Source organism: Rhinatrema bivittatum, chromosome 4 (genome assembly GCF_901001135.1).
Source record: "Rhinatrema bivittatum chromosome 4, aRhiBiv1.1, whole genome shotgun sequence".
Taxonomy (NCBI): Eukaryota; Metazoa; Chordata; class Amphibia; order Gymnophiona; family Rhinatrematidae; genus Rhinatrema; species Rhinatrema bivittatum.
In genome coordinates, this window is record NC_042618.1 from 39,774,824 (window position 1) to 39,788,693 (window position 13,870).

At 45.0% G+C, this 13,870-nt stretch overlaps 1 protein-coding gene across 1 annotated transcript in view; it reads left to right on the plus strand.

The window, feature by feature from the left end:
* Positions 1 to 5,957: 5,957 nt before the first annotated feature.
* Positions 5,958 to 13,870, plus strand: part of AMN (amnion associated transmembrane protein) — an 80,842-nt gene continuing 72,929 nt past the window's right edge. The window contains exons 1-3 of the mRNA XM_029597995.1: positions 5,958 to 6,053; positions 8,362 to 8,480; positions 8,567 to 8,611. Of these exons, the coding sequence (XP_029453855.1) occupies positions 6,014 to 6,053; positions 8,362 to 8,480; positions 8,567 to 8,611 (204 nt within the window). The 5' untranslated portion in view covers positions 5,958 to 6,013. The remainder of the gene's footprint in view (positions 6,054 to 8,361; positions 8,481 to 8,566; positions 8,612 to 13,870) is intronic.

The window sequence follows — 13,870 nt, forward strand, 5'->3', positions numbered from 1 at the left end:
ATCAAACACTGCTACGCTTTAGATTTTGCATGGCCGATCCAAGACCGCTTCATGGTTTCCCCATGCACATACTGTCAAAAGAGGCAAGCGGTACACGACACCCTGCAGCGCTTACAAGATCTCGGCGCCATAGTTCCAGTTCCGGCCGGAGAACTCAGGCGCGTGCGTTACTCGATCTATTTCATTGTGCCGAAAAAGGAAGGAACATTTCGCCCCATTCTCGATTTGAAACAGGTCAATCGGAAGCTGAAGGTGCCTCATTTTCGGATGGAAACTCTATGCTCTGTGATAGCATCCGTCCACAAGGGAGAGTATCTGGCGTCGTTGGACCTGACAGAGGCTTATCTACACATTCCCATCCGTTCGGATCACCAGAGATACCTACTGTTCGCGATCCTCGGACAACACTTCCAGTTTTGTGCTCTCCCGTTCGGCCTCGCGACAGCGCCCAGGGTTTTCACCAAGGTGATGGTGGTGATGGTGGTAGCAGCAACCCTGCGGCGTGAGGGAGTATTGGTTCATCCCTACCTGGATGATTGGCTGATTCGTGCAAAGTCGGAAGACTTGTGCAAGACTGCGGTCCAGTGGGTCCTCCAGAGGTTGACTTCCTTAGGTTGGGTGGTAAACCCCGACAAGAGCCATCTGATTCCTTCTCAGCCCTTGGAGTTTCTGGGGGCCAGATTCAATACGGTCTCGGGCAAGGTTTTTCTTTCAGAAGAGAGGCTTTCCAAGTTGGTTCTCCAGATGGATTTACTCAGTTCCATGCTTCGGCCCTCGGCCTGGGATTATTTGCAGGTTCTGGGGTCGATGGCTTCCACACTTGAGCTTGTTCCATGGGCCTTTGCTCATATGAGTCTGCGTTGCTCTCCCGCTGGAGTCTCCTTTCCTGGCAGTTTCAACTTCGCTTACCGCTAATGGACTTGGCGCGGGCCAGTCTACGTTGGTGGATGTGTCCAGACCATTTGCGTTGGGGGGTGGACTTGGAGATTCCTACGTGGATCGTTGTCACTACCGACGCCAGCCTCTCCGGCTGGGGGGCAGTGTGTCAGGGATCAGCAGTGCAGGGATAATGGACAAAGACGGAATCCTCCTGGTCGATCAATCGTCTGGAGACCAGGGCGGTTCGGCTGGCATTACAGGCCCTTCTGCCCTTAGTGGAAGGGCAGATACTGTCTGACAATGCCATAGCGTCAAGGAGGAACCAGGAGCCGTCCTGTAGCAACGGAGGAACGGCTGTTGATCGCCTGGGCGGAACAGTGCCTTTACAAAATTGTGGCCTCTCACATCGCGGGGGTAGACAATGTGCAGGCTGATTTTCTCAGTCGAAACCAATTGGATCCCCAAGAGTGGGAACTCTCAGACGAGGCCTTTCGTCTTCTGTGCCAGCGTTGGACCAGGCCATCCATGGACCTCATGGCGACGTACCACAATGCCAAGGCTCCTTGTTTCTTCAGTCGGCGACGAGAACCGGGAGCAGAGGGAGTAGATACTCTGGTTCTGCCCTGGCCAAGGGGCGTTCTGTACGTTTTTCCTCCGTGGCCATTGGTCGGAAAAGAGTTGCGCCGAATCGAGCTTCATCCGGGTACAGTGATTCTGGTGGCTCCGGAATGGCCACAGTGTCCGTGGTTCGCGGACCTACTGACTCTAGCAGTCGACGGTCAGCTGCAGTTTCCTCCATCCCCAACTCTGCTGCACCAGGGGCCCGACTCTTTCGGCGAGGTCGATTGCTTCTGTCTAGCGGCATGGCTTTTGAAAGGCAGAGGTTAAGTTCGAGGGGTTATTCACCTGCGGTTATCGCCATGCTCTTGCATTCCCGTAAAACCTCTACCTCCAGAGCCTATGTTAGGGTTTGGGGAATGTTTGAGTTCTGGTGTGTGGAGCGTAGCATTCGTCCTTCCAAGACCCAATCCTGGAAGTTCTGGAATTCCTTCAGGCGGGATTGTCCAAGGGTCTGGCCTTTAATTCCTTGTGAGTTCAAGTAGCGGCGTTAGGTTGTTTTCAAGGTAAGGTGCACGGGGTGGCGATGGCTTTGCATCCCAATGTGGCTAGGTTCCTGAGAGGAGTTAAGCACTTGCGCCCTCCGGTTCGGAATCCCTGTCCTTCCGGACGGAGTTGGAGTTCATACTGACCTTCCTCCAATTAGATCTCATTAAGTTTCCAGAATCTTTCCCCTCCTTGGTCTCCCTCTCCCTGAAAAGTAAGATGGATAGCTGCATGATCCGACCAAGTAATCACATCAATACTGGCATCTTTTACTAAGTTAACCAAACTTTTATCCAGGAGAAACATATCTATCCTGTATAAGAACCATCTGCCGCTGAAAAGAAAGTGTAATCCCTCTCAGACGTATGGATATGTCTCCAGATATCTATCAATTCCCACTCCTGCATGAGTTTTCTGAGACTTTTTCTATGTATCTTAGTATTGGCAGATTTGCCTGTGCTAGTGTCTAAATATGGGTAGCATGTTAGATTAAAATCACCGCCCACTATCACTAGGCCCTCCGCCCATTGCCTCAATATTGTATCTATTTTGTCTAAGAAAGGCCCTTGCCCCGTATTTGGAACGTATACATTTACAATTGTGTATATTTGATGAGCTATTTTCAATTTCAGCAGCAGATAGCGGCCCTCCGTATCCCTAATCACAGTCTGCACATCTACTGTTATATGTTTGGAGAAAAGGACGCCCACTCCGTGATATTTGCCCTTCACCATAGTAGCAGCAGCAGCAGCAGCATAATACTGATTTGGAAAATGATGAGATATCATCATTTTCTCATGATGTTTCCTGAGGTGCGTCTCTTGACAGAATAGAATATCTGCCTTGGCATTTATAGCATCTTGGAACAGGCGCTTGCATTTGGCATATGTTTGCAAACCCTTCACATTCCAGGATAGTAGTTTAATGTTGCCCGCCATGCGAAATACTTATCTCTAGTGTGCTGAGTGCTATACAACCGACATACATTATATAACAGCAACCCTGCTTGTCTGTCCCTCCCTCTCCTCCCTCTTTATCCTTAAGACATCCTCTAATTACTCTTCCCCTCCCTATTGCCTTCCCCCACTCCCATTCTTATAAGAGAAGGAATGACCCCTCAATGGATTCCCTAGGAGTCCAAACCTGATCATGCTATTACTGAAATATTGAACTAGCGTAATTCTTATAGTAAGTAAACTAAACCAACACTCTAACTTTGTTATAAAATTTATAACCAGGCCTTGAGAACGAGTGTAATTTCAAATGTCCTTGAACCTCCAACTGTCATTAGGAGACAACTCTAGACTTAAAGCAGAATATCAAGCAGATTATTAAAGTTTTTATAGCAATTTTCCTTCAACTGTTAGGGTCGGAGTCCATACTGATCCCCTCCGAATTCCTGCGAAGTCGTTTGCCTCCAGATTTTACCCTCTGCCATCTCTGCAGCTGATCTCTCTTGTCCTGTTCGGCGTTCTGTGTTGGGTCTTCTCCTTGTAGAGTTAACAGCCCTGCTTCAGCCAGAATCTTCTTGGCCTCTTCCACCTGTTGTACCCGGAACAGTACACCTTTAATAGTAAATGAGAGTCCAAAAGGAAAAAGCCATTTATAACACACATCTCCTTTCCCTAGGGCTGCCACTACATCCTTAAACTCTCTGCGCTTCCGGATGGTGTAAGTAGAGAGATCTTGGAATATCTCAATGGGGTACCCTTGCCAGATAATGTCTTTCCTTTTCCTGGATTGTGCCAGCACTTTCTCCTTGATTTGAAAGGAATGGAAACACACCACGATGTCCCTCTGCTGGTTGCCCCTTGGTTTCGCCAGGGCTCTGTGTGCTCTATCCAGTGTGATCTCCGATCCGCCTTCCAGTAGGTTATTGTCAAATAAAAGAAGCTCACATATATCTTTTACTACCATGGAACAATCTGAGTACGCTGACTCCTCAGGGATCCCCTGAAATTTTAAATTGCTCCTCCTAGCGCCTCTTTTTGGACAGGAGTGGCGGCTGTCAGCGGGTTTGTCAGCCGACGCTCAATTTTGCTGGCGTCTGTTCTCAAACCCGCTGACAGCCACGGGTTTGGAAACCGGACGCCGGCAAAATTGAGCGTCCGGTTTTCAACCCGCGAGCTGCGGGCCAACTTCAAATTTTTTTTTTTTAAACTTTTTGTAACTTTCGGGACCTCCGACTTAATATCGCCATGATATTAAGTCGAAGGGTGGCCAGAAAAGCAGTCTTTACTGCACTTTCCCGGTGCCCGGAGAAATTATTGTACTGTATCGGCCGTACTGTACTGTATCGGCCAGCTAAGGAGTAGAGTGAGGTTCACAGGTCTTCAGCCACTTCACAGGAGTCCCAAAAGGGGATCCAACAAAAATCTGTCTCACTGCAAAAAAATATGAGGGGGATCCTCTGGCAGGGAGTGCACACTGAGAAATCTCATCCAAACTAAATTTCCTGATTGGGCAGCAAGGCCTCACCAGGGCCGTGAAAAACAGTATCCTTACTCCTCTGAGGTTAACTGAAACCTACCAGATGGAACATTAAACTAGTTTCACTAAATAGGCTGAACCAACCAATCCCAGCCCTCCAGTTTGGGAGGGGCTGAAGAGGATGGAAAGCTCACAAAGAAGATGCTGATTTTCTAAGAAAGGACATAGGGCCATCTAGTGGCCATCCAAGGGGGCACCACACTAGTAATCCATTGGAAACTGCAAGAAGAAACCAATTGCCCAGGTGAGACCAGAGTAAGAAAAGGATGTCTCTTCTATTTCATGAGGCCTTTGACTGACTGTTTTTATGTATTGGCTTTAGGTTGTTGATTTGGTTTTTATTTTATTTTTTGCTTGCATTATTTTTGAGTTACATATTTGTAAATTTACATATTTATTTAAAATATTTCTATTCCACCTATACTAACCTATGTCATGCTAGGTAGATTACAAAGTGAACATAAAACAATGAGTAACATAAACATAAGCGCATCATAAATCAGCAAACATTAAAATTACTAAAGGACGCAATCTTACAAAAATGCAGTTTTTACTGTCTTTCAAAACAGTTTGAAATCTGTTATACTGTTCCAAGCACAACATCCCAATGGATAGTATCCGTTGCCTTATATCTTGGAAATGTATGGCCTTAGCTGATAGCATCTCGAGATATTTCCTATTGGTTGAATACAACATTCTGTTAGGGACATAATCTTTAAAAAGATCAGTTACAAATGATGGGGCAACTCCATGAACTGATTTAAACATAAGGGATAAGATCTTAAATTTAACCCTCTCTACCTGTCGTAACCCGTGAAGCTGATGTAACAATGGAGGTACATGTTCTTACCGTGAGGCATTCATCTTAGCAGCTGAATTTTGTAAGCACTGTAATGCTTGCATCCTATTTTTTGAAATCCCCAAATTAACAGTTTCCATAGTCCAAGGTTGTTAAAATAAAAGCTTGGACAATGGCACAAAAGTCAGACTCCTCAATTAGAGGCCTGAGATGTCTGAGTTGTTTTAGTTTAAAATACTCAGATGATAAGACTAGAGTTAATTTGCTTTCTATAAATCAATAGTGGGTCAAAATAAAACCCTAAGTTCCGAATCTGGTCAGAAAACTCAGTATTGATCCCCTCAATACTCAATACTAGGCCGAACTTTCCATGAGAACCAAAGGGCCTCAGTTTTTGAATGAGTTTAATTTTATTATGTTTTGCTTATGCATTTTAAATATTGTTGCTACTTGCCACGAGCAATTATTTCTTTGGCATGTAATAAATGGAAGTAAATTAAAATATCATTTATATATTAAAAAAAAAAAAAAAAAGGGAAACAGACAATATCTGGAGAAAATTACAATAGCTCCTTGATTGAAGTGAACAACTGGTGGTCAGATCTTAATTTTTTACTCGTCTCCCGGCTGCATTCTTGTTTATCTGTCTGGTCAGGTGACAGCTGAGGACTTAAGAAAGTCCAAAGTTTGGTCTGAGGCTCTGCAGGAATTCAAGGGGATCCGCTCTGGCTGCAGTGTAAAATGAAGCCCGGAGCGGGTCTTGCCTTCTTGCTGCTCATCGGTAAGTAATGAAAATCCTCCGCTCTCCACCAGGGGAAGGGTTGCAAAATCGAGTTTTCCTTTTTTGGGAGCGAGGTGGAAAAGGGGCCACAGAATAGCTGGTTCGTGAGATTAAAGTGATAGCAGGACGGAGGGGAGAGAGAGGCAGCCTGCGTTGGGATTTAAATATTTGCTGCCGCAGTGTGTGATTTGGGCCTGCCTTCCTCAGCTCCTGTCCCTAGGATGGTCTCTTGTGTATGTGTGTGTCCGCACTTAGCATTCAGAGAGTGCCACTGCACACTGGAACCGCTCGGCATTATGCTCCCTCTTTGTCATAATTTAAATAAAAATCAAGAGATACATACGAATTTATGACTCTCTGTGGCATTGCATTTCCTTAATAGGGACGAACAGGAAGGAAATGCTTGCAGAGAATTCCACTAGTCTGATTAGCAATTTACTGTTTATCGGGCCCTGGGGCTGTATTTATGAGGCAAATGAGACATGGCACAGAATGAGTGGGGATGAAGGCTGCACTTACTCTTACACTGAAAATGAAACCCTGGTAAATCTGACATTGCACACGCATTGCTCTGAGCTAGGCGTCTGTTTAGCTGAGCAGACTGCCAAGACATTTCATATGGATGGTGCCTCTCGTCTCTGAAGGAGCTTTGCGGGGGATGAGAGTAACAAAAGAGTTCCAGTCATGGATCAAGTTTCAGCCCAGAAGCACACTGGCATAAAATTCAATTTAAAAAATATGAATGGCAAGATAAGTATCACATTACTGGAGCTGACAAGGGCTACCTGATGCTATCCTGCAACAGCCATGTCCTTGAAGTCAGCCCCGTCATGATGGGAGCCATGGAGTCCGTGACTACGGTACGGTCTGCTTTACATTGTTCAGCTGAGAAGCATGCCCAGAATTCCCTCTGGGCACCTGCAGGTTTGTCGCATGCATAATTGGGATGTATTTAGAATATCAAGCAGGCCTCTGCACTTCAGACTCGCCCACCAGTACTGTGATGTACAATACCCAAGCACTGGAAATAAGGGACACTGGTCTGTAGCTTATGTTCAGCGTTGCCGCAAGTCTGTCAGGCCTAAGTTAGAATTAGTCATGTACCTCACGTCACATCACTGAAGGCGACTTAAAAGCTTGAAACTCCGACTCACCAGCTGCACTGACCTTCTTGTTAGAAAGAAATCGTGTCCTGGGCAGAACGCTATGGTGTACGTTGTATTCATACTGCCAGCCTGGTGGTCACTTTGTGAGTGAAAAAAATCTGAACACACAGGCTGTCCTTATTTTCCCCGTTAATGCTCCAAGCAGGGGAAAGTTATCATCACAGTATAGTATAACCTAAAAGCCCAGTTTGTAGTTTATAGAGGTTCTCATGAAGAAGTATGCAAAAAGGGGTCTGTTTCCAGGCAGGCTCAGATTCTGTAGGTCTGGAGCCTTCTAGATGATTCTACTTCTGGAACACAAGGGTTAATATCTCGGCACTGCCACTGGCCACTCACCTCAGCTGCCTGCTGACAGTGAACCTTAACAGGGAAGAAAAGCTCTATTGAGACACGCTCTTGTGGTGTGGAGCGTTATAATATAATACTGAATTCCTATTAAAGCATTGCAATAGAGGCCGGGAACTTTGCTTTTTTTTTTTTTCACCAGTCTCCCAGGTTCTTATTATTGTGATATGATAAACCTCTCTCCACTGTGAAATAGCCAGATTTATGGGTGGGGTTTTTGGATGGCAACAATTAATTGTGATTGTTGGACCCATCGCTTACAGTCTCTTTATTAAAAAATTATTTTGGTCCATAATTTTTTAGACCGCTAGAACAGTGATGGAGAACTCCGGTCCTCGAGGGCCACAAACAGGCCGGGTTTTCAGGATATCCACAATGAATATGCATGAGAGAGATTTGCATGCATGGCCGCTGTTGTATGCAAATCTACCTCATGCCTATTCATTGTGGTTATCCCGAAAATCCGACCCTGTTTGTGGCCCTCGAGGACTGGAGTTCGCCATCACTTCGCTAGGACATCAGTTTTACTTCCTAACCAGAGCTCTGCCCTCAGTTGGGCCTGATTATGGACCCAGGCGCTTGGAAAGGGGTGGGGGAAGCAGAATTATGGGGGCATGAACTGTCGTTTCTAGGCAACATCACCACCTTCACAGCCCTGGTGCTGGAACTACAATGGGATGTGGTGTCCTTAGCTCTGAAACAAAGGCCAAACTCTTTATACATTTTAACAAGCCTAATATGTTTAGAAACGTCCTGTAAACAGTCTCTATTTCATGGATATGCCGTCTTCCTTGCAGATGTTGCCGGTGCTTTATACAAACAATGGATTCCGAACACCAATTTTGAAAATGCTTCCAATTGGGATAACCTCAGAGCACCTTGTAATGGAGCTACAATCATTTTTGAAAACAGAAAGGTATAATAATCTATACATCAGAATAAACTTCGACATTTCTCTAACACCAAAGCTACATATTCTAAGTTTTCTCATGTTTCTTGCAGAAATTGTCTGTCCTGGTCCAGTCCATGCACTCTGTAACAGGAATGGTAAGGGAACTGTGTTACTGTACAAAATATGTCATTCATATGCTTTTCAATTCAAGGGCATTGCATTCAAGATTTCAACCTAAACATATTTACAAGGTCTCAGTTTAACCTGTCAACTGTGCTATCACAAGATCATTTTGCTGTTGATGAGAGTACAACAGCTGGCTTGCACCACGTAGCTACAACACACTCAGCAGTCATGGAGTTCCCTGCAATCCTTCATCAAACAGGCAAAAAAAACCCTCCAACATGCAGCACTTTTCTGACCAATAAAGATGCAGTCATGTGCCAGCTATCAAAAACCCAAAACCCTGCTGTGATCTTCTGGCCAACTTCCCGTACTCCAAGAGCTTGCTGTGCTTTGTCTGATCACACGGGAACTCCATTGAGAAAATGATGGCCACCAAGGTTTATCAAATCGCCGCACTGTCAACTGACTTAATCAGATCTTCAGCCGCTTGCTTATGATTGATTAGCTAGCTCATGCTCTTTAATATAATCCTTGGGTGGGCCTGTGTTTCAGGAGTGCCACAATGAATACATGTGTTCATCTTGGTGGCTTCGCAAATTTACATTTGGCAAATGCTGCACATCTTCTCATTGGTCACTTTTGGAGATGTTCAGAAGTTTATAGTTTTCAGTCTGAGGTAATGAATTATCCCACTGATATTACAACGGCTAGTCTTCTCGGTCCACTGGAAATGCACTGCAGCTATGAGCAGCCAGAACCTGAAGAGTCTGTATGAGGCAGTCATCGTATGCAAGTTTAATGCAACCAGATAGCACCACTACGTAAGGAACAGGTTGGGTCAGTTCTGGTTTATGTCCCAATATATCTATTGGCATATGGGCCTCCTTTTCTTGAAAAGAATAATGATTTACCTTTTAGCCCACCTTTCCAAATTATTCTCAAGGCAATTTACAGCATTATTAGTAATTCAGACAAAATAATTCCCTGACCCAAAATCTAGTGCACAGGAACAAGAAAGGGAACAAGAAAGGTGGGGCAAATTGTTACTTCTGTTTGCAAAGATTATAAAGAAATATTACTCTACATGGAGCAACATATATTCACCAGTTACTCTGACAACCATGACAAACCAAAATATTCATAAAGTGACCAGCTAGCTCCATGTTGCTCCCACGCTCTCTAGACGTGGCCTAGTGGTTATTGTAATGAGCTAACGACCAGGGAAACTAGGGTTCAAATTGCAGTTTTCCCATTAACGCTTCATGTGACTTTGGGTAAGCCACTTTATCACACATTGTAGCTTGCCCAAAGTCACATGAAATATTAGTAGGGGAAGTGGGATTTGAATCCTAGTTCCTAGCCCATTGTGATAACCAGTACACCACTTCTGGAGGCCACAGGACAGGGATGGCCAACTCCAGTCTACAAGAACTACAAATAAGCCTGAGTTTCAGGATGTCCACAATGAATATGCATGGAAGACTATCTCATGGATATTCATTGTGGATATCCTGAAAACCAGACCTTATTGTGGCTCTTGAGGACCGGAGTTGACCACCGCTGCTATAGGAATAAAACCAGGGCAGACTCACCCTGTGCCTTGTAATATGAAGTTACATGGTCGCCTTATGAATATTTTGGTTTGACATGACTGTCAGAGTGACTATTGAATACTATTGCATGAAGTATAAAGTTTCCCTTTAATCTAAGCAAGCAGAAGTACAGATTTAGCAAACCTTCCCTGCTCCTGTATAATTAGATGTATGTAGCCAGGTCTGTCTTCTGCAGCAGCAGATGAGGCAGAAGCTATGGCATTGGTTATTATCAGACCTGCAGAATCAAAGCCCTGTTGTGCCTTAAAACCTGTAATTCTCCGGGCCCTAAATGAAGCAGGTCTACTAGTTCACCTATGCAATAGGGTCCTCATGTTTTGAGGTTAGGATATTCTGGAATTTTAGTTACATTTGTGGTGTTTTGTTTTTCCTGTTATATGTTACGTTGTATTGTACTTTGTTTTTGAGTTATCCCAGTCATGCATGTTTTACTATTGTGTTTCCTTCAAGCGGTATAGCAAATGCTATAGTAGTAGGAATAGCATGGAGCTGTCTAATAATCCCAGACAGAATGCTAAACTTAGCAGCGACAGGTTAACATGGGCTTTAAGTTTCCTGGGGAGTTGTTTTACATATTTTTTTTTTTAAATCAGAATTATTATGCCAGGGTAGGGAGAGTGTTCCTTATAGCTTTGATCCTGGTTCTGCCATTATTATGCCAGGGTAGGGAGAGTGTCCCTTATAGCTTTGATCCCGGTTCTGCATTCCCAGTGCATGGATTGCCCTGAGCTCTGCTATGGAAATCTGGACTACACACCCCAGAATACAATGGGACAGAGGCTGAACATTTTGAGGCTGATTTTCACACAGCCCGCATAGGCTAAAGTCCGCGGGTGCTCTCTGCGCACAGACCTTCAGCCACAATTCTCTAAGCTGATTTACAACCGGCGCTGGCAACAGGCGCTGCTTGGGGGGTGTTCGGGGTCCAGAACGGACGCCCTATCAGGTGAATTTTTAAATGCCCGATGCGCGCACCAATCAAGGGGATGCACGAATATGTCCGGCCAGCATGCGCTGAGTGGATTTTAAAAGTCGCCTGGATACGCGGGGCATGGGTGTTCTGGGATTTTAACCTGAAATTTGCTCGTAAATACTTGCGCGCACTGACGTGTGCCGGGGTTCCCTGCCGAAAAATCTAGGCAGATCAGCGGGACTTTAAAGGTCGGGGCTAGCAGGGGGAAAAGAGAACTATTAAACTAGAGGATTTGGAAGATCTGTCCCTTAACTGGGCACGAACTGTTTTGGTGGCAATGGCATCAGTGCACGTCCCTTGTAAAAGCCCCCCACTTAGGTGGCAGAAGTGGGATTTGCATGCACAGGCGCGTGCCCACTTGAAATTGAGCGCGCGTGTGCTCGCGTCTAGGCTATTTTACAACACGCGCAGATACACGCATGCATGTTATAAAATCGCCACATCCCTGGGCCCAGGCTGACGAATGCGCGCATGTGCGCCTGCACGCCACTTTGAAAGTTACCGTCCCTGATTTTACCCCAAGGAACGTCTGTCTGCACACTAACAGGGCCGGGACCGTGGCAGTTTATTCAGTATACGTTACCAGACCTGGGAACTTTTGAATCCCTGCTCACCCTGAGATTTATCAAGATTAGTGGGGGGGGGGGGGAGAAGAGGAGCGGTCATTTGTCACCATCATTAATTATCATTCATATATTCATAATCATTGTTTTAATCACCAACTCATCACTATTATTCAATTCACTATTATTCAATCAATGTAATCAGTATCAATATTTATATATTAATCATCAATTCATCAGGCAAACCAATGAAACCCTGCCCAACCCACCCACCCTGAGTTGAAAGTGTGCTCTTACTGTACGTACACAGTCCTCCGGGCAATTTTCAAAAGGCCATTTACACATGGAAAACCGGGATTCCTGCAGATAAATCATTTTGAAAATGCCCCCCTTCATCTCACCCATGGCAGAAGAGCAGATTTCAGCTATGTAGCATCGCCTATCTTCATGCGCACGGGCATGCGGATTTCTCAGCTCTGGACTTTCAGGGCTCCAAACAAGCCTGAGTTTCAGGATATCCACAATGAATATTCATAAGCCTGTTTCAAGAACTGCTTTCATCGGCTTCCCTGAAAGCCAGATCAATTTGAAGTTTTTGAGCACTGGGATTGTGTATTTCTGCAGCTACTGGTAGCCTAAAAGCATTAGCGCCTCCCCCTGTGGCAAATCTCAAGTCTGCTGTGAATTGGAAGAGAGCTTGGAGAACAGGGGGTGGCCAACTCCGGTCCTCAGGAGGCGCAAACAGGCCGGGTTTTCAGGATACCCACAATGAACTTTCATGAGCTAGAGCTTGCATAAAGTGGATGTAGTGCATGCAGGCAACTCTATGAAAACCCGTCCTGCTTTTGGCTCTTGAGGACAGAGTTGGCCACCCCTGTCGTAGAATAAGAAGAGAGACAAGCAGTTTCTTTTAATTGAAGAAAATGCGGTTCCTGTTACGCAGGGGCTGAGAAATTGGCTAGTAGGCCCACGGTTACTTTATTTCACCATGCTCAGGACAACTAAGTCACTTCTATCGGAGCCAGTTGGTAGTTCTGGGCAGTATAAAAAGAAAAGGAGGAGAAAGAGCTAGACTGTAGCACCAGTAAACACTTCTTCTGTTCCTAGTTAACAGAAAATGCATTCCCTGTGCCCTCCTTCCACACCCTACTCTCCATACCATATGGAAGGGCTGTCTTCCTCCTTCTGATGAACTTGCATCCTATTATGAGTAAGGGATAGTGCAGCTTAACACATCCCTCATGTGACACAAATCACTGTATAAAAACAAGACCATTAATTTGTTTTATGCATGATTGTACTGTCACTGACAGCCTAAGATTTATTCTCTTAACCTAGTGCAGGGGTAGGCAACTCCGCTCCTGGAGTGCCACAGACAGGTCTGGCTTTCAGGATACCCACCATGAATATGCATGAGACATGCTTGCATACGATGGAGGCAGTGCATGCAAATATCTCATGCATATTCATGGTGGAAATCCTGAAAGCCAGACCTGTTTGTGGCACTCCTTCCTCTGAACTGGTGGATGGAACTGGGTATAACACTGAACTCAGGTTGTGTTCTTGCTGTGCTGGATGTCACAAGACAATAGGACAACCACTGTGTGTGCTCATGGCAGCTGATTACCTGCATCACTCCAGCAAATCCTGTTAACACGGCCTGAGCTTTGCATTCTAGTTACACTTCACCCTGAAAGAGGGCGGGAAAAGGTGATTTTACATGATGAACAGAGCAGCTGCACTAGGGTTACCAGCAAACTCCATGTGATCAGGGAGAGTCTGTGCCAGTCCTGGGCTCAGAGCATCACAGAGACTGCTCAGCTTGGCAATTATTCAGATTACTGCTATTACTTATTATTTCTGTAGCACTAGTAGACACCCATAGCCCTGTACAGATGGACATAGGAGACAGTTCTTGCTTTGTATTGCTTACAATGTCGTCATGACACACAGACAAAACAAATAGGAGGCTTGGGGAAAAAAAAGTGTCCTGGTTTTATGAACTCTAGTAGTTTGCTACTGTTTTTATGTCTGATGTTCTTTCATTACATCTTACATGCATTTGAATTCTTATCTATTTAATTTAAGCTTTTATCTTGATTTATATGTTAATTATATTCTGTGTTTGTAACTTCAGTT